The following is a 20,840-nucleotide window of genomic DNA, read 5'->3' on the forward strand; positions in this document are numbered from 1 at the left end:
TCTTGTGGCTACTTGGCTACAGCTTGGATTAGGGTGTCCAACTTCTCCATCAGAGGCTGAAGAATACAGACCTCTGGAATCGGCATCGATGGTTTCGTCGGTGCTGGCGGTGGAATCGGCATCGAGGGTATCGGTGTCGGAACCGGAATAGGCATCGACGGCATCAGTGCCGGAACGGCGAGGACGGAATATCCATCGGTACCGGAATCGGCGTCGATGGCATCGCTGGTGTCGAAGGTTGTGGCCTCGGTATCGCTTCGAGGAATGCGTCTCGTACCACTTGACGTATGTAAACATCAAGTTCCGCCCGCATGGCTGGTGAGATCAGAGCAGCCATGGGGGGAGGCGGTAGTGGCGATGCCGGTACCTCCTCAGAGCCCTGAGAAGGTACGGTTCCCTGCACCGGTATCGGCGGGGATCGCCTTGGTATCGATGGCTCTGGAGCCTGTACGTCCAACCGAGGTTTCTTAGCAGTCGATTCCGTCTCCGATGGCACCACGGGTATCGGGTTGGCGGTCGACGTGTGCGGCCTTCGATGCCGATGGCGATGCTTTTCTTTTTCTTTTGCCTTCTCGCTTCCCGATGTCGATGCCCTTGACGATGGAGAGGGGGAGGAAAGAAAAGCATCTCCCGACTCACCTGGGACTCGCTTCTTTAACACCACCTTACGAATCGATCCAGCCAGAGACGATTGCGTTGAGGATGATGCTGCAGGTAAAAGCTGAATTTTGAACAGCTGTTCCATCTTCTCCATCCGGAGTCGACGTCCCTTCGATGCCATGGCGGCACATAAGGGGCAGGCCCTAACATCGTGGTTCTCACCAAGGCAAAGAACACAGTCTTGGTGGGGGTCTGTAATAGACATATTTCTGGTGCACTTAGGGCACTTTTTGAATCCTGAAGCCATTCTGAGATCGGACAGCCGTCGACGACCGATGACCAGGAAAAAGGCGGTCAAAAAGAACGGCACAGCACCGCGAATTAAGGAAAAAACTTACCGCGATGGTATACTAAAAGGGAGACCCTTGCGGCTGAAGTTTTTCCTAACTTTTCTAAAGTTTAAAGTTGTGGAGAATTTTCCACAGGACTCCTAGTAACCGCGAGGCTAATGGCTCCACGGAAAAAAGAAGACTGAAGGGAGACCCCTGTGGCAGGGAATATCATGGCATGCTGGGCATGCTCAGTAGGCACTCTGGTGCCAGTCAAAAGTTTCATAGAAACTTTGAAAGAAGTTTTTCTGAACATAGGGCTCCATTACTGATGTCACCCATATGTGAGGACTAGCATCCTGCTTGTCCTGGGATAAGCATGTCTACAAACCGGCCCCCGGATGAGCTTTAGTTTTCGAGTAGCTCTGCTTAATCTCAGCTGTCCCAAGGGTAAACCAGCCAAACAAGAAGGCTGAAACAAGCAAAGTTACATAAAACAAGGGCATTGAACTTGGGGGCTAAAGTAGCCAGGAAGAAAGGTAGAGCGGAATTAGCAACACATAAATAATATAAAACGGGTTATGAGATTAAGATGTCGATTTAGCCACGGAAGGAAGCTATGCTGATGGAACGGTGCAAAATTGGAGTCATAGGGGGGCGTAACCAAGATGGCCGACTGAGAGGCAGCAGATCACAGACGCTCTGATCTTTTCTTTGATTTTCCGAAATTAAGTAGCAAGGTTTTGCTATTTTTCTAGCAGTATGCCTCACAAAAGAAAGGGCAGAGTAAAGGTATTCCCCTCCGAACCTTCTCTACCCACGGATCAGAAGCTAATACGTGATTTTGCAGTACCTATGGGGCGGGCCGTCTCTCCCGCTGGCGGAGGGGCAGGAGGAGAACCCCTCTCGCCGGGAGAAATAACGCTGAGCCCGCCTAACCCGAGGAATATGCAGCTAGCTTCCCCCCTGGTGACACCCGGAGCTGTTGGTTCGATCCGAGGAAACTCGTTAGAGGCGGACCAGCCGGAGGGAGCAGAGGGAGTCAGTCCAGGAGTGGCGACGACATCAACCCCGATAGGATTAAATGGAACTGCGGTGGAAGGAGGAAGAAAGAGGCCCGCAGTGGAGAGGATGGATTTGATTTCTAGAGAAAACAAGGTGAGTCAAATCGCCTATCAGATTGAAAAACCTGCTATCGTGACCTTAGACTCCCTATGGGAGCTAATGGCTGGAATGGACATAAAGCTACAGGAACAATCTCATAAGTTATTAGGTGTTTCAGCTAAATTAGACGTGGTGGCCCATGATCATCAGCATATATTACAAGAACAAGGAACAAGTATCCAGAAAATAGAATCGGAGGTAAAAGATTTAAAGGAAGTAACAGCTGCTTTCTCTAGGGAAAGATTAGCAACACTGCGTAAAATGGAGTTCCTTGAAAACTCCATAAGACACTTGAATCTTCGTTTTTTGAATTTTCCGGTGGTAAAAGATGAACAGTGCATGGGAACGCTAAAAAAATACCTGGGAGAATTCTTGGGAATATCCCAGGAGAAAATTCCTGAGATTAAGAAGATACTACATTTATCCAGGAAGCAAAGTACATCTAGAATTAGCGTTCTGGATAATATGGATAACTTGACGCAGTATCTGGAAGCATCGGATGTAGAAGTCACTGGGAGAGAGACTCTTTTAGTGACTTTAAGCGTTGAGCAAGATATAAATTTAATAATGCGAAATTACTACAAGAAATTAAGGGTACCTTTCTGTGGAGGCCTAGTTAGGATATTTCCTGACTTGGCTAAAGCCACTCAAGTAAGGCGTAAAGCTTTTCTTCAGATGAAGCCCGAGGTTTTGGCTATCGGTGCTAGTTTCATAGTAAAGTACCCCTGTAAGTGTGTTATTGGCTGGCATGGGTCGACCTATATTTTCTTTGATATTCCACAATTGAGAGAATTCCTGAGCTCTAAATGTCCTATGACAGTTGTAACATCGAATGAGGGTTAATAATGTAAAAATATCTTCTTGGTCGACCATGGTTAAGTTTAAATTACCAATTGTTTGACTCCTGTATTTCTTTACGCCCCCCACATTATTACCTCTATAATGTGTAAAGTGCATTAAGCAGATGAGGCTTTTTTCTGTTTATATGGAAAATATATTTATGATTTAGATAATGTTTCTTGTGAACTCAATGATAATGCACTTGTATTTCTTTATGAGAAAGATTTTGTTATTGTATATTGGAAACTTCATAAAAATAAAATTAAAAAAAAAAAAAAATTGGAGTCATTGCAGGATATGGAGTATGGTTTTTGAAGTGGTTTCCCCTGAAGCAGGACCGGGTGGTCCGAAACACGATCGTGTCGGGACTGTTTCTTCAAGTAGTTCAGATGAGTATTGTTCCACATACTTGTTTGTGATAACTTCTAATATGATCTGTAATGGTATATCTAGTTTGTGATGAACATGTGATGAAGTAGCACAGATGATTTTTGCTCCATTGACTCTTTTGTGATAACTTTTAAATATGATCTGCGATGATATACTAGTTTTGGGATAAATATTGGAGTTCGTCAGCTTTTTATGTAGATTTCAAGATAGAAATCAAAAAATTTCAAAAAAACAAAAAAATCTAAAGTTAATAATTAAAATAAATTAAAGGGACCTATGACCAAAATCATGAGTTTGATTGACAGACAAACTCATTGAGTGTGAGTCCTACAAATAATATATGTGGGCTTATTGCACATGTGTGGTTACATCATAAATGAGAAAATTTGACCAGTGAAACCTATTTTGTTTTTGTGAGTAGGTTATTTGTATGTCATAGGCACTGCATAATAGTAGGAGTGCAGAGAACAGATATTGACCCGGATTCTGACACCCTCTTTGTTGTTCTACCCAGAAACACATGCTCTGGTAGGATCTTAATGTGTTTTTCCCTAGCAAGTCTCTTGCCTTTCACAGATTTGAGGTCAACTGCCCCTTTATCTTAATGGAAATTCTGTTTTATTTTACAGTACTGCCATAGTAATTAATACGATTGTTTAAACAATTAAAACTAACATTAATATGCACTATTTGGATTTTCACTTTGCCCATATCCTACACAGAACTCTATTTTATTTATTTATTTAAAAGTATTTATTGATCACCCCTCCCAAATTGTTTGGGGCGGCGTACAATAAAACATAGGAAAATTGGCTCTTACCTGCTAATTTTCATTCCTGTAGTCCCACGAATCAGTCCAGTATTTCTCTGTCTCCATCTGCTGAAAGGGAGGCATAATCCAGCAGTCTGGACTGATCCGGGTACGTACAGGGAAATACAGTTAAGATAATAATAGACGCAAAATGCCAACAAGACAAGAAATCTAGATAACACAAAATATTGCAGAATGCAATAAAAGTAGTAGGCGCAGCAACATCAGAGGGCCAAGAACTTGATGAAAAGAGGACAACTGAATGAGGCCAGCCGCCTTTGGCACAAAAATATTTAATTCACTATAACTCCCAGAACTGTACAGCATGCTAACCATACTCAGTTTGGCTACAAACAGCCAGCAATGCACATCCCTCTTGTACTTTCTGTAAAGTCATCACTGGTTGTGTTCTGCACGGTTATCTTCAGTTAGAAAAGAGTTTACGGAGATTTGCGTACCCTACTTTTCGTGTCTTACCTATGTCCTCTTTGAGGTCAATTTCAGCAGTGGTTGGGTGGATAAGGCCCTCCACCTTCATGGAGCCAATATGGCTGAGATCACTCTGGGTCAGGGTCAGCTAAAGATTGAGAGAGATGGGAGGAAAAAGATGCACATGTGAAATCCAAAATTTGCAACTCAATTTTTGAGCATCCCCAAATTAGCAAGGGGAGTTTTGTCAGTCACCAGAATCATTAAAAATTAAGGATTTTTCTGAGTTTAGAGCACTCTAAGGACTTTCTTTAACCCAGACCACTAGGAACAATTTTTCAAAAGTGCTAAGGTAGAACAAGCAAGGCAATACAAGAGTAGGAATAATGCATACCATACAGGTGCAATGAGTGAGAGCTGACAATTTAAGTGGGTAGAAAAGATGGCATAATAAAAGCCATTAGACAGGATGCAGCTGGAAAATCAAGGAAGCATCATAGCAAATAAGGTACATGGAACTGAGACATAATATTTAATTAAGGGGAAAGGCTGTCTGGATGGGGAAAAGCAAAATTGCTTACCTTGTAATAGGTGTTATCCCAGGACAGCAGGATGTAGTCCTCACATATGGGTGACATCATTGATGGAGCCCTATTGCGGAAAACTTTCTGTCAAAGTTTCTAGAAACATTTGACTGGCCCTGTGAGGCCACTGAGCATGCCCAGCATGCCATGATATTCTCTGCCACAGGGGTCTCTCTTCAGTCTTGTATGTAGCAATAAGTTTTAGCAAAAATAAAATAATAAAAACGTATCGGACCCAACTCCGCGGGGTGGCGGGTGGGTTTCGTGAGGACTACATCCTGCTGTCCTGGGATAACACCTATTACAAGGTAAGCAATTTTGCTTTATCCCAGGACAAGCAGGATGCTAGTCCTCACATATGGGTGATTAGCAAGCTAGAGGCTGAGTCATTTTGTAGTGAAGCAACAGTGAAGTATTGTTGGTGAAAATGAGTCAGTCAAAAATTACAGCAGGTTGGATGTAGAAGGAGTTGGGATTAAACTGGAAACAAGTTCTTTAAGACAGATTGTCCATATGCTGAATCTTGTCGTCCTTGTTTGTCCAAACAGTAATGAGCTGCAAAGGTGTGAAGAGAACTCCATGTTGCTGCTTTACATATGTCAAGAATTGGCACTGAACGATAGTGTGCTACTGAGGTTGACATTGCTCTCACTGAATGCGCCTTTACTTGCTCTTGGAGAGGAAGGCCTGCTTTTTCATAGCAAAACTGTATGCAGTCTGCTAGCCAATTGGATAGAGTATGTTTACCCACTGCTTTTCCCGGTTGGTTTGGATCATAAGATACAAAGAGTTGAGTGGATTTCCTGTGGACTGCAGTGCGGTCTAAGTAAAAAGCTAGCGTACGCTTACAGTCCAAGGTGTGTAAGGCCCGTTCTCCTTGGTGAGAATGAGGCCTTGGAAAGAATATGGGCAAAACTATGGATTGGTTCAAGTGGAATTCCGTAACTACCTTGGGAAGGAATTTTGGATGCGTACGGAGAACCACTCTGTCATGTAGGAATTTTGTATAGGATGAGTACGTGACAAGTGCTTGTAACTCACTAACCCTTCTAGCCGAAGTAAGGAAGTTAGTCTTCCATGTGAGAAATTTAAGATCACAGGAATTCATGGGTTCAAAAGGAGAACGCATGAGTCTTGTTAAGACCAAAGTCAGGTCCCATTCTGTGACTGGTGGCCGAATTGGTGGTTTAAGGTGAATTAAATCTCTCATAAATCTACTGACAAGAGGATGTATAGATATTGGTGCATCTCCCATCTTGTTATGGTAAGCTGAGATTGCACTTAAATGTACTCTTACAGATGATGTCTGGAGGCCAGAATCTGAAAGATGGTATACGTAGTCTAGTAGAGAAGTTGTGGAGCAGGAGAAAGGTCAATACTCTTTTGCATGCACCACAAAGCAAACCTTTTCCATTTCAAAGAATAATTCTTTAATGTTGAAGGTTTATGTGAAGCTATAAGCACTTGAGGTACATTGGTTGAAAGATTGAGTGGTTGTAAAATCAAGCTTTCAACATCCATGCCGTCAGGGATAGGGATTGAAGGTTGGGATGGCGCAACCGACCCTGATCCTGAGTTATGAGAGTGGGAGCTACACCCAGGTGAATTGGATCTGTGATCAAGAGGTCTAGAAGTGTGGGAAACCATTCTTGTCGAGGCCAGTACGGGGCTATGAGTATCATGGACCCCTTGTCTGTTGTAGCTTCACTAGAGTTTTTGGTTATTAGCGGTATTGGAGGAAAAGCGTATAGAAGGCCTGAGTTCCAAGGGCGTGCAAATGTGTCCTTGGCTAGTTGGTGATTCTGTCTGTTCAGAGCGCAGAAGTTGTCCACTTTGTGATTCAGGCGTGACGCAAAGAGGTCTATTGTTGGTTGTCCCCAACATTGAAATATCCTGGACGCTACTAAGGAATCCAGAGACCATTCTTGTGGTTGAAATTGACGACTGAGTCGATCTGCCACTACATTGTGAATGCCTGCCAGATAAGTGGCCCAGAGAAACATTGAGTGTGTCAGGGACCAGTCCCAAATCTGTGCAGCTTCTTGACAAAGGAGATACGAGCCCATACCTCCTTGTTTGTTGATGTACCACATGGCTACTGTGTTGTCCGTTTGGATCAGAACAGTCTTGTGTGAAAGGCATTCCTTGAACGCATGCAACGCATAACGTAAAGCTCGAAGTTCCAGGAAATTGATTTGAAATGTTGCTTCAAGTTTTGTCCAAGTACCCTGGGTTTGGAGATTGTTTATGTGAGCTCCCCAACTCAAGGTGGATGCATCTGTAGTTAAAGTTAGCTGTGGGACTGGTTGTTGGAAGGATAGGCCCTTGCGCAAGTTGTCCCTGTTCGCCCACCAAAGTAGAGATGAACGTAGCTGGTGGGTTACTTGAATTGGAGAGGACAGTGGTTGAATGGCTTGGAACCATTGTGATCTTAAAGTCCATTGGGTTACCCTCATGGCTAACCGTGCCATAGGAGTGACATGAACTGTGGAGGCCATGTGGCTTAGTAAGGTTAGAAACTGATGAGCTGTTGCTTGTTTCTTTGAGTGAAGCGAGTTTGCCAATAGGGAAAGTGTGTCTGCTCGATCCCCTGGTAGAAAAGCTTTTGAAAGTATGGTGTTCAATTCTGCTCCTATGAATTGAAGCAGGTGAGACAGAATGAGATGGGACTTTTGATAATTGATGAGAAAGCCCATGGAGTGAAGTAGAGTAATTGTTCAACTGAGAGAATCCAGAGCTCCTTGTTGAGATTGACTTCTGATGAGCCAGTCGTTTCAATAGGGAAAGACATGGACACTTTCCTTGTGCAAGTGTGCTGCTATTACTGCCAGACATTTGGTGAATATTCTGGGAGCAGAGGTAAGTCCGAATGGTAGTACTCTGTACTGGAAATGTTGATGACACACCAAGAAGTGCAGATACTTGCGATGAGGAGGGAATATTGGTATGTGAGCGTAAGCATCTTGAAGATCCAGAGAACAAAGCCAATCTCCTGTTTGAAGAAGTGGAAGCATGGTACCTAGAGAGACCATCCTGAACTTTTTTTTTTTTCAGAAATTTGTTGAGATTTCTGAGGTCTAGGATGGGACGAAGGCCTCCGGTTTTCTTTGGAATGAGGAAATAACGGGAATAAAATCCTATGCCCTGCTGAGTCCGGGGCACCGGCTCTACAGCTCTGGCTCTCAGAAGGGTGGATAATTCTACTTGCAATTGGAGTGTGTGATTTTCGTTTAGTGGAAGAGGTCTCGGAGGAGAATCTCTTGGAGTTGAGAGAAAATTGAGCTGGTAACCTCGAGAAATTATTGCAAGTACCCACTGGACTGTTGTTATTTGTAACCAATGGTTGTAGAAGGAGGATACTCTGCCTCCTACCGGAAGATTTGGATGAGGATTGGAGAGATGGCTTTGGTCTCTGGGAAAGGCCTCAAAAACCTGCAGCCGGTCCCGTCCGTGGTGGTGGTTGGGGCCTAGCCACCCTAGGTTGTCTGGGCTGAGGTCTTTGCTGCGGCCTGGAAGATCTGCCCCTTGATGCTGGAGGGTAATAACGCCTCTGTCGATAGAAGGGTCGTCTAGATTCTTTTCTTGGAGGCCGATAAGATGATTGGGCAGCAGAATCCTGCGGAATTAATGAAAGTTGGCACATGGTTTCTGTATGTTCTTTTAATTGTGCTACCACATCTTGCACTTTGGATCCAAAAAGGTTGTCACCAAGACATGGTAAGTCTACTAATTTTTCCTGGACTTCAGGTCTGAGATCTGAGGCTTTAAGTCAAGCCCAACGTCTCGCACTTATGCGAGGCCGCAACTCTGGAGGCTGTTTCAAATCCATCATAAGCAGTTTGGACTTCGTGCTTGCCAGCTTCAAGTTCTTTGAGATTGATTGATTGGGCTGCTTCTTGATATTGCTGTGGCAATGATGTTGAAAATTCTTGCATCTGTTTCCACAGATTTCTTTGATATTGAGTCATGTATAATTGATAAGATGAAATTCTGGTGTTTAACATGGCTACTTGATAAATTTTTCTTCCCAGGGAATCTAAGAATCTGTGATCCTTTCCTGGGGGAGTGGAGGAATGCAGCCTTATCCTTTTTTACTTCTTTTGTGCGGATTCCACAACTACTGATTAGTGTGGAAGCTGTGCTTTTTGGTAGCCAGGAACAGACTTACCAAATAAGTAGTGTCCATTCTTTTGTTGACAGCAGGTACTGAGCATGGGTGCTTCCAGAGACGATGCTGTAAGTCTAGGAGGACTTCATGAACAGATATGGCTAATACTTGTTTTGGAGGATCCACAAATTGGAGGACCTCAAATGTTTGCTGTCTAGTATCTTCCTCCGTTACCAAGGTGAAGGGTATTGTGTCCGCCATATCCTGCACAAAATTTGTAAAGGATAGATCCTCCGGTGGAGATTTCTTCCTTTGATCTGGAGGAGAAGGATCTGACATAAATTCTTCAGAGGAAGTGTCTGTATGCCCATCATCCCAAATATCGTATAGATCGTCCTGATGTGGAGATATCGGAGAAGATCTCGGTGGACGAGGAAGTCCTGAAGGACCTGGCTGCGGATCATTGAAGGGTATCCGTCCAGGAATCTCTTCTCGTGGCTTGGATGGAAGAGCACAGACTACTTCGTCGAATCTCTTCATAAGAAGCTGGTACAGCGCAAATTCAAGATGTCCTGGAGCCCCATGTGACATCGGCATCGATGGCATTGGTTCTAGTATCGACGATGGAATCGGCGCTGGTAGCGATGGTCGCTTCGGCATCGCCTTAGGCTGTGGTGCCGGCACCGGCACGGAGTTGTCGGCATCGGTGCGAGCATCGGCATCAGTACAGGTACTGGCATCGACATCTGTCCCTTTAAGGCCTGGAGCACTGCTTGACAGATGAAATCCGACAATTTCTGCGTAACAGCTGGTGCAGGCAGAGCAGCTGTACGTGGTGGAGGTGTCGATGTTCCCTCCACAGAGCCCTGTGGAGGTTCGACAATTGATGCGTCTCCTGAAGGCCCCGGTGTTGGAGGTACCGGTGTTTCCTGGATTCTTGGCTGTTTCGCGGTCGATTGCTCCGGGGAAAGAAGCGTCTCTGGTATCGAGGGGTGTCGGTGCCGGTGCTTCGAGTGGTGTTCGATCGCTGACTTCGTCAACGCTTTCGATGACGTTGGCGATGGATGGTCCCCTGACCCTTCCGGACGACATTTTTTCAAAATTATGCGTTTAGAGACTCCGGCCGGAAACGATTTAGTCGATGCAGAGGGAGATGGTAGAAGTTGTAGATGGAATAAATGCTTCATCTTTTCTTGGCGGGCCTTTCTTCCCTTCGCGGTCATTTCTGCACATTTAGGGTAGGTTGTAACATCGTGTTTTTTCCCCAAAGCACACACTCAAGGTGTGGGTCTGTAGTGGACATTGTCCGATTACAGATGGGACATTTTTTAAATCCCATAGCCATTGTAACATCGACAGCCGTCGATGAAATGAGGAGAAAAACGTGAGGGGAAAAACTTTACTCAGAGAGTAAAAAACGAGACAACGATTACTCACCAGCCGGTGGAAACCTGAGAGATTCCGTGTGGGAGAAAATGAACGAAAAAGCTGATTTTAGTCAGACAAAATACTGTGAGGAAACTCACAAAGGCTCCTGCTCCGCGATGCCTACATCAGCGCGGAAAAACGAAGACTGAAGAGAGACCCCTGTGGCAGAGAATATCATGGCATGCTGGGCATGCTCAGTGGCCTCACAGGGCCAGTCAAAAGTTTCTAGAAACTTTGACAGAAAGTTTTCCGCAATAGGGCTCCATCAATGATGTCACCCATATGTGAGGACTAGCATCCTGCTTGTCCTGGGATAATATCAGGAACCTTGTTATTTGAATTAGCAAACACCAACATCTGATGCAGGATATTAAGCAGTACAGCCAGTTACTTAAACAGCATTCTTGGAGGACAGCAGGATGTCAGTCCTCACACATGGATGACATCATCAGATGACGCCTGGAATGGAACTTTGACTTCAAATATTCTTGAAGTTTTGAACATACCTTACTGGGCATATACAATCTGTTATACCTCCACATGTCTATGTGGCGCCCCTTCAAACTATGACATAGCTATAACTACAGACCCAATTCCAAGGGGAAGTGGGTGGGTTTTGTAAGGACACCTATTACAGGTAAGCAACTCTGCTTTTGCTGAGGATAAGTAGATAAAAAAAATTCAAAAAAACCCACTGTAGTGAGAAAAATAGATCAACTATAGCAAACAATGACATCCACTACTTTTCAAAAAAACTGTAATGAGGAAATTACATAATCTGTATCAAAAATATATAAAGATGGATAGAGGTGGTTTCATATGCATTTTTCATTGGTACTTCCACAGGTTATCTAAAACAGAGTATAATCAATAACCAACTTCCAACCACCTATTTTTTTTATAAATCAATGTAGTACCTAAAAAATGTATGAATTAATTAAAAAATAACAAGCATGCAAACATTCTGCCCATTAATCAATATGTTTTAAAAAATCACTAATTGAGCAAGTCCATTGTAGAGTGTAGTGTACTTAGCTTATTTTATATAAATCCTGACATTGCCGAGTTTCGGAACAAACTCCTTCTTCAGGGAACCTGACATGGCCAAATATCCATTACCTTTTTGTCAGGTATCTGAAGATCAATGTCCGCCGCTCTCCTGTTGAACTTCTTTATAAACAGATTATAAAATCAATGTCCACCTTTCATCAAACTTCTTTAGAAAATGGGTTGCCTGCAGAACACTGCCGCAATGGTGAATAAAATGGCAACCAACTTGAAATTAAATAACATTCACGGGACACGGAAAATAACCAATAAGATGAAAAGTGCGTCATATCAAAGACAATCAATCACACTCTTCATTTCAACCCAAAGGGGAAACTGTACATAACATATATCCAATATTGCTCACGGTAATTTAACCGCTTAGATAAATCTCCACTACATAAAGTTCTATTGAGCTGTTCAAGGACTGTCCATTGCAAGTCCTCAAAAGAATTGGGGTTAGTCACACAATGAGATACTAAAGGCGCCATCAAATTTGAAGTATTAAGACGTGACCGATATTCCATCAATATAATTTTAACAGGACAACTGGTATGGCCCATATATGTTTTAGGGCATGGACAGATAATGGCATAAATAACATTTGGTGACTGACAATTGGTAATAGACCAGATTAATGGCCAGAATTTTTGCATACTTGTTATTTTTTAGTTAATTCATACATTTTTGAGGCACTACATTGGCCAAATAGTTATCCAGCTACAATTTAACTGAATAAGTGGCCTAATTTTCATTTAGCTGGATAACTAGTTTGAATATGGCCCTTTGAGTCTTGACATGCCTCACCAGATTTAAGCCTGCCTGGGTGTAACAGAAAGAGATGCAATCTGCTAGCCAAAGAGTGCATTTGTTGGGAACAAAGAAAGAAAAAGTTGGGTGTTCTTTCAGAGGGCTTCAGTCCACTTTGGATTGCAAAAAAGTCTTGGCCTTCTACCTAAACTGTGTAGCACTCATTCACTCTTGTGGACATATGGCCTGGGAAAGAATACTAGAAGGATGAATGACTGGTTAAAGTGGAAGACAGATATTGCCTTAAGTGGAAATTCAGGATGCACACTCAGATTGTAAACAAACCTGTAAATTGGATAAGTCATTAGGGCCTGCAGCTCAGTGACTGTGCACTGAAGTGACTGCCACCAAAGATATCATTATCCAGGTTAGATACTTCAAGGTTACAGAATCCATTGGTTTAAAGGGAGCTTGTGTCAGCTGGGTCAGTATCACACTGAGGACCCATGACACTGCAGGAGGCTTTAACTGAAGCAAGCTCTGAATAAAATGACCAACTACAGCCTGTGCAGAGATGGTCTTTCCTTCTACATGGTGATAAGTGTCAATTGCACAGAGGTGAACTCTGAGTTGGTCTTTAGACCTGATTCAGAAAGATGTAGAAGTTAATCAAGCAGTTTTATATAGAACAGGAGAAAGGATCAAGGGCAGGGGTGGCCAGCTCCGATCCTCAAGAGCCACAAACAAGCCTGGTTTTCAGTAGATCCATAATGAATATGAATATTATATTTTTGCAAACAATGGAAGCTGAGAATTCAACTCTATCTCATGCGTTTGTGGCTCTTGAGGACCGGAGCTGTCCATTCCTGATCTAGGGCTTTTCCCTCACACCACACAGCAAACCTCTTCCATTGCAAACTATAGGACCTCCTGGTGGAATCCTTCCTGGAAACCCAGAAGAATAGAGTTAGGGGTTGCAGGGCTATGCTGTCAAAATCTGGGCTGTTAAGGACAGTGATCAGATATTGGGGTGGCACAACAGCCCCCGATATTAAGTGATGAGAGTTGATGAATTCCTTAACTTCACTGGATTCCTGATGGACATCTCTCATAGAAATGGAAATCAAATCTGTCTCAGCCAGTAGGGAGTTATGAGGATCATAGTTCCCCTGTCTCTTCTGAGTTTCAGCAATGTCTTTATCCAAATTATAACTACACAATGCAAGGTTCCACATTAGAGGTCACCATTCAGGAAAAGGATCTAAGGATCATTATTGATAACACGTTGAAATTTTCTGCTCAGTGTGCAGCAGCAGCCAAGAAACCAAACAATGTTAGGAATTATCAGAAAAGGAATGGAGAATAAAACAGAGAATACTGCTCCATGATGCATCCTCATTTTGAGAATTGTGTGCAGTACTGGTCACCATCAAAAAAGATATAGCAGAATTAGAAAAAGTATAGAGGAGGGCGATCAAAATGATAAAAGGGATGGAACAATTCCCCTATGAGGAAAGGCTAAAGAAGTTAGAAGTCATCAGCTTGGAGAAGAGACAATGAGGGGTGATATGATAGAGGTTTAGAAAATGAGTAGAATGGAACAAGTAAACATTAATCTGTTTACTCTTTCAAAAAATACAAAGACTAGAAGACACAAAATGAAGTTACTTGTTGATACATTTAAAACCAATAAAAGAAACTTTTTTTACTCAACGCAAAATTAAGCTCGTTGACAGAGAATATGGTGAAAGCTATTAGTGTAGCTATGTTTAAAAACAGTTTGGAAAAATTCCTGGAGGAAAAGTCCAAAAACCATTATTAAGATGGGGTTGCAGAAATCCACTGTTTATCCATGGGATAAGCAGCTTGGAATCTATCTATCTCTTGGGATCCTGCCAGGTACTTATGACCTGGATTGGCCATTGTTGTAAACAGGATCCTGGGCTTGATAGATCTTGGTTTGACCCAGTACAGCAAATGAGACACTGAACTCAATCCAGGGAGAAGGCTTCCGAAGCTAGTTTACTTTCTGTCCCTCTTCTGAAGCAGAAGTTGGGGACTTTTTGTTGAGCAGAGATGCAAACAGATCTACCACAGGTTTATTACATTTGCAGAATATCTGATGTTCTACCTCCTGTCCAAAGACCATTTGTGGGGTTCCAGGACCCGACTCAGTTTGTCCATCAGAACATTCTCCTCGCCCTCCAGATACGTGGTTTTGAGGACCACTTCATGATAAACAGCTCAGTTCTACAGCTGGACAGTCTCCTGTACCTCCCTATAAAGCATCACTACTTGATTATCTGTCTGGATGAGGATGAATCTGTTGGCAAGCCGATCCCTGAAAACCCAAAGACAGTAACTTTAAAACAAATGTGCAGGCATCTATACTCACGCATGTAGGTGCACGAAAAGACATATGCTGGAATTTTAAATCATGTACACGATTGCGCACGTATGATTTAAAATACATCTACTGCGTGTACATGTGCTCCTGATTTTAAGCCGTTACTCGAGCAAACATTCTTCGTGTATCTTCCTTAGAGCTTTGTTGGCTTTTAATGCAAGCAGGTAAGTGAATTTTAAAACATGCTTGCATGAAATATATTGCTAGTTTTACCAATTACTCCACCAGTTTGCCCAGTCTATCTTGAAGTCATCCAGACTCCTCTGGTTCTTCAGCCTGCATCCACTCAGTTGACCCAGACCCCTCACCCTGGCGTGTTAAGCCTAAAAAATGATTTCTGCAGACTTACACCTCATCAGGAGCAGCAGTAAATATATGCAAGGTACCTTCTTCAGTCATCAACTGAAAGGGGATGGCTTCTAACATTAATCTGATAAATCCTGCAAAGGGGAGGTCCTCTGGCGCGGACTTCCTTTGCTCCTCTGGAGGAGGCAGATCTGAGGAGAGACCATCAGAAGCATTGTCAGAGGCTATTGATGAGTCATCTCCCCAGGGGTCAGAGGTACCCTCATTCCTACTGTTATTGACCAGGGATGAGGCCCTGGGTACTTGGCCTTTGCCCAGCGGTGCAGGCACCGATGGATTTGGATGGGGGCCACAAGCCCCAGTGCTTAGTGCCTTTGCTGGTCTGGGGAGAGCTTCCTTTTCCGAGGAACCGTCAACGACGACTGAATCAGCAGGAGGAGATGGCAGTGGTGTCCCACAGGGTATGAACACCTTCCAGAAACTGACACCAGCTGTATTGGTAACACACCGTTGAGTGCCTGCAAAGATTCTAGCAGTAGTTCAAGAAGCGACGGTGCCAGTGCCGTCGGTGCTGCGGTGCCGATGCCTCATTATCGCATTCTCGACAGCCAACTGCACAGCCTCTCAAGTTCCTCTTCCAACATCGCCAATGCCAAGACAGGTTGGGACAGAGGAGGTGTGACCAGATCCTATTTAAAACCGAGAGGAGGATCAGTGGCTGGCATCAGGACCGATGGCGTCCGTGGTGCACCTCTGGCACTGAAGGGAGGACTGGCTCTCCTTGCTGCACGGTTGCTGCGGGGGCACTGCAGCATGAGCTGGAGATTAGGCAAGGCTCATCCTTTAACCACCCTGAACTGGAGAACTAAACATCTGTTTGACAGATATGCCTTTGGCACCTTTAATTTTCAACTCAATTTTGTTCACAAAAAAACAGGGAAGTCTGTAAACCAGAAGTCAGTAACCAGATAATTTCTTATGGAGTTTTAGTGAAGAGGGACAGGGTATGAAAACTTAAAGATGAATTTTAGAAGCCCGGTGCACGCAAAAACTGGGAGATAGGTGCACAAGTTGGATTCAAGCGTGCCAAGTGGATTTTATAAGCCGCCAGGATACGCGCATACATGCCGCTACGCGCACAAAGAAAACATTTCCTAAAAAGGGGCGGGAGCAGTCTGGGCAGGCCATGGGTGTTCCGGGATTTTATCATGAAATTTGTACGTACATACTTATGTGCACTGGCACGCGCCAAGGCCTCCTGCCGTGTAACTTTACTTCTGCTATGGATGACATGCAAGTAATAAAACAAAACAAACAAACAAACAAAAAGACTAGACAGAAAAGCATGGTTTTAGGGTTGTGGCTAACAGGGTGGAAAGGAGGCTATTAAACCTAGGGGGTTTGGAAGTCCTATCTCTTAACTAGGCGAACTTGGAATTAACTAAACCCCCTCCTCCTCCCAAAAAAAACCTATCAATTGCATTGGTGTGCATCCCTTTTAAAATTTCCCCACTTACACAGTAGAAGCGGAATTTGCACACACACACACACACACACACACACACGTGTCCACTTAACATTGAGCACACATGTACGTGCAAGCAAGGCTATTTTATAATGTGCACTCAAATACTTGCGTATATTATAAAATGACTGCATCCCTGGGCATGCCAGTTTAAAAGTTACCATCTTAGCATTCTGCTAATGTCACCCCTGGAATAACCCTTGCCTGCACCAGAATGACACACTTAAGATTTTTCACCTTTTGTCCCAGGACAAGGCTCTTAGAGGACAAAATGGTAAATCCATCCCCTGGTCCATCTTCCAGTGTTGAGTTTGATGTACCATCTTTACCACTTTCAGTCTGTCTGTCCTGTTGGGAGAAATAATTTGTCACAGATTTTGCACTGAAATGACATCTCTAGCTATCAGGTTCAACTTTCTCCTGAGTGTCACAGTATCCTATGCATAACTATATCCATTGATAACTCAGATGCTCAAGAAATTACTCAGTTTTCTCTTCATATTCAGTGAAGTTACTTACAATGACTTGGTAGAGATTCCATGACCCAATTACTGTAATAGTCAAATAGATTTTTGTTAAAAAGAAAACTGCATTTTCCTTTTAGTTGTTTCAGAACATGTCTTTTTCATTCAGGGTAGATAATATAACTCTGGGGCACTCAAATAGGGGAGGGGAGGGGAGGGCTTGAATCCTGAAGAGGGGTGCCCCAACTGACTGAGGAAGAAAAAAAATATGGCTATGCTGTGCAGGCTCATTACTGCAACCTCAGGAAGCAGGGAGTGCAGTGATGTCATAAGCATGCCACTGCTTAGCTAAGCATCTTTCAGTGGGCCTCGGAAAAGAGCCACTTTCTCTGCCAAGGGCCTGGACATGGAAGGAGCCACAGTAGTACTCCACAACCCAGAACAGCTGTCACCCTCAGGCCCCCAAGCCCAGGACACATTTCTGCTGTTGGCAGGCCCCTATCCAGGGAGAGAGATCACAGCTGCAGCCTGCCCAAGGGAAAAGGTGAGGTAGGGGAAGGGAATGGGCAGAGAAGACAGAAAGGAGGAGGAGATAGAAGGGTGAGGATGAGATGGGGAAAGGGAGAGAGGGAGAATAAAGGCAAAAAGTATAAAAGAAAGAAAAAAGTTAAGTACGAAACAAAACATGACAAAATAAAAAAGATAAGAAAACTAAGAAAAAATACAAAAAGAAGAGAAAAAGAAGAAAAATTAGTAAAATCACAAAAAATGTTGGGTAGGGTGGGATGGCGTTTTTCCTAAACATTTTGTCTGGCACCTGAGCTTTTGGAAAAAATATTACCTCCCTTACCATTTGTCTGTGGTGTATGGCCTATCTGGGTGTGTAGTGTGTGTGTCTCTCTTTAGTTTGATCTCTGTGTCTTGGATGCTGTGATCTATCTGCCTCGTTCTCTCTCTAATCTGGGTGTGGTTTACCTGAGTACAGCGTGGCTGTGTCTCTCTGTATGTGAGATCTCTCTGTTTGTCTGTGTCTGGTTGTGGGGTCTCTGTGCCTTTCCATCTGTGTGTGAAGTTTCTGTTTCTATCTAGCAGGCCGATACAGAAAGAAACGCGGGAGAGCGAGCGAGTGCCTGCTCTCCCGGCACACGCATAGGCCAGTGTCCTGTGCGCGCGATCCAGTAAATAAAAATATGCTAATTAGGGCCCGCGGTAAAAGGAGACGCTAGGGACACTAGCGCGTCCCTAGTGCCTCCTTTTTGACAGGAGCGGCGGCTGTCAGCGGGTTTGACAGCTGACGCTCAATTTTGCCGGCGTCGGTTCTCGGACCCGCTGACGGGTTCAGAAACCGGACGCCGGCAAAATTGAGCGTCCAGTTTTCAACTCGTGAGCCGCGGGCCAATTTTAAATTTTAAATTATTTTTTACTTTTGGGACCTCCGACTTAATATCGCCATGATATTAAGTTGGAGGGTGTACAGAAAAGCAGTTTTTACTGCTTTTCTGTACACTTTCCCGTGCCAGCAGAAATTAACGCCTACCTTTGGGTAGGCGCTAATTTCTGAAAGTAAAATGTGCGGCTTGGCTGCACATTTTACTTACAGAATTGCACGGGAATAACTAATAGGGGTAAAGCTAGTGCTTCAAAAACGCGCGTTCAACCGCGGGTTAACAGTGCGTTTCGCCGGAGCGCACTGTACTGTATCGGCCTGTAGGTGTCTGTCTGTCTGGGTATGAATTATTTATCTGGATGTGAGGTGTCTGTCTCTCTGTTTCCATGTTTGTGTGTGCTTGCTCCTCTCAGCAACCTGAAGAGAAATAAAATGGGGTATTTGAGTCACTGGTTACCTAGTGATTTGACAACTGATTGAAAAGCTGATTGGTTAGCTAGATAAATTGACACCTCGCCAGGAATCCAAGATACTCAGTGTGTGTACATGCATGTCTCTTCCAGGAGCTTGTTCAAATCTTTACTATGTTTAAATATTTTTATTGTCGAATTACAGCATATATGTAACAGAGAAAAGGACTATATAATTATAAAACTATAAATACCGTTAACAACAATACAGGCAGTCCCATTGTACAATAGTATTACATCCAACATTAAAGATAATTAGTCAAGTACTTTTTATTAATTTTTCTTCCCTCCCTCTCCTATACCCAAGTCAAACTGCAGTAATAATAAGTACAAAGCGGTTCAGATGTCTTATGCTTGCATATCTAAACCTTGCATTTGCACAGAACAAAACAAAAAGAAATCCCCAACAGCCCCATCCCATCCCCCACTCTACCCCATCCTGCTTTCTACCTAATAGTAACAATATAGAGGGCATATCATCAGTCGGATCATGGTTAGAAACCCATGGATCCAAATGACCCAATTTTTAGACTTTAAAATTGAACTCTGAGCTCTGCTGGAAAGACTCTGACTATATGAATCCCAAATGTTCAAGAATCTGGTCTTGGATCTAAAGGATGTTTGTGCAGCTAAGGATTCCATAAATATCATATTGTGTACAGCATTACGCCGCTGCCAGAAAGATAGAAAGGTCTCTTCCTTCTAAACCAGCAATATAGAACATTTACCTTGCAGCAATAAATTTCCTAGCAAGGAGTCTCTCCTTTCTTTCGAACGTATTTTTGTAAATCAGCTCTGAACAATACTAGTTCAGGTTCCAATAAGATGTTGCAATTCAAAAACTATCCAAGATAAGATGCGATCTTCCAAAAATGGAAAATTACAGGGCACCTCCAAAATGAATGAGTAAGGGAACCTCTGATTTGCGAACACTTAAAGCAAACTGCAGAGGAAGTAAGGCGTGCCTTATAGGCCATTGTTTGAGTGATGTAAGCTCCACGTAAAAATTTAAATGCATTTCCCTGAAGTAACTATTAGAGGAAATAATTTGCACTGTCTTAAAACAGGTTAATAATATCCTTTGGGAGATATGAAAACTAATTTCCAATCTCCAACGATCCCAGAGTTTATCAATCCAAACTTTCTGGTTCAAATTTTGTAATTCCTTATGAATTCTGGAAAGAGACAATTTCCTACATTCTATTTGGAAAAAGTTATCCACTGTATTGACCACAGTCATAATCAAATCATGAACGGATATAGTGACATAACTGAATATAAGAAAAGATGTTTAAAACATTTAAATTGAGTTTGTAATATTTGAAAAGGTAAGATACCACCCCCCACCCTCCCCCCCCACCATTCGTCAATGCTGCTATAATTGTGTAGCACCCTTGTTTTTCCAATATAAAAAACTTCTAGATTGTGAAGCCACAAAAATTCAGAGCTCCTCTGTATTGGCAAAAATGGTGTTACACACATTATAGATACTCCCATCATTTTCAAGAGTTTCTTCCAAGCCCAATGCAAAGGTGCAACCAGCACCTGGCCTGCAAGGCCTGAGGGTAGTCTAGTCGGCAAAGCATGTAATATATATCGTAAATCTAAATTAGATATTAATACTTTTTCAGTCGCTACGGGAACGAAAATAGATCCATCGTATAGCCAGTCTCTGACTATTCACAATATACTAGCTAAATTATAAGTTTCCAAATCTGGAAGCCCCAATGCACCCAGGGTCCAATGTTTTTTCAAATGTAGTAGTACTATTCTGGGTTTCCTGCCCGACCATATGAATTAT

The 20,840-nt window shown here is 43.2% G+C and overlaps 1 protein-coding gene across 3 annotated transcripts in view; it reads right to left on the bottom strand.

Moving 5' to 3' along the window:
* The window catches only part of LOC115095433 (core histone macro-H2A.2), a 204,465-nt gene that overhangs the window by 61,114 nt on the left and 122,511 nt on the right, over positions 1-20,840 (bottom strand). For all 3 annotated transcript variants that reach the window (XM_029609061.1, XM_029609063.1, XM_029609062.1), the window contains exons 6-7: positions 16,956-17,066; positions 4,612-4,711 (exon numbers count right to left, since the gene is read on the bottom strand). In XM_029609061.1, the coding sequence (XP_029464921.1) occupies positions 4,612-4,711; positions 16,956-17,066 (211 nt within the window). The remainder of the gene's footprint in view (positions 1-4,611; positions 4,712-16,955; positions 17,067-20,840) is intronic.

This window comes from Rhinatrema bivittatum, chromosome 7 (assembly GCF_901001135.1).
Source record: "Rhinatrema bivittatum chromosome 7, aRhiBiv1.1, whole genome shotgun sequence".
NCBI classification, from domain to species: Eukaryota; Metazoa; Chordata; class Amphibia; order Gymnophiona; family Rhinatrematidae; genus Rhinatrema; species Rhinatrema bivittatum.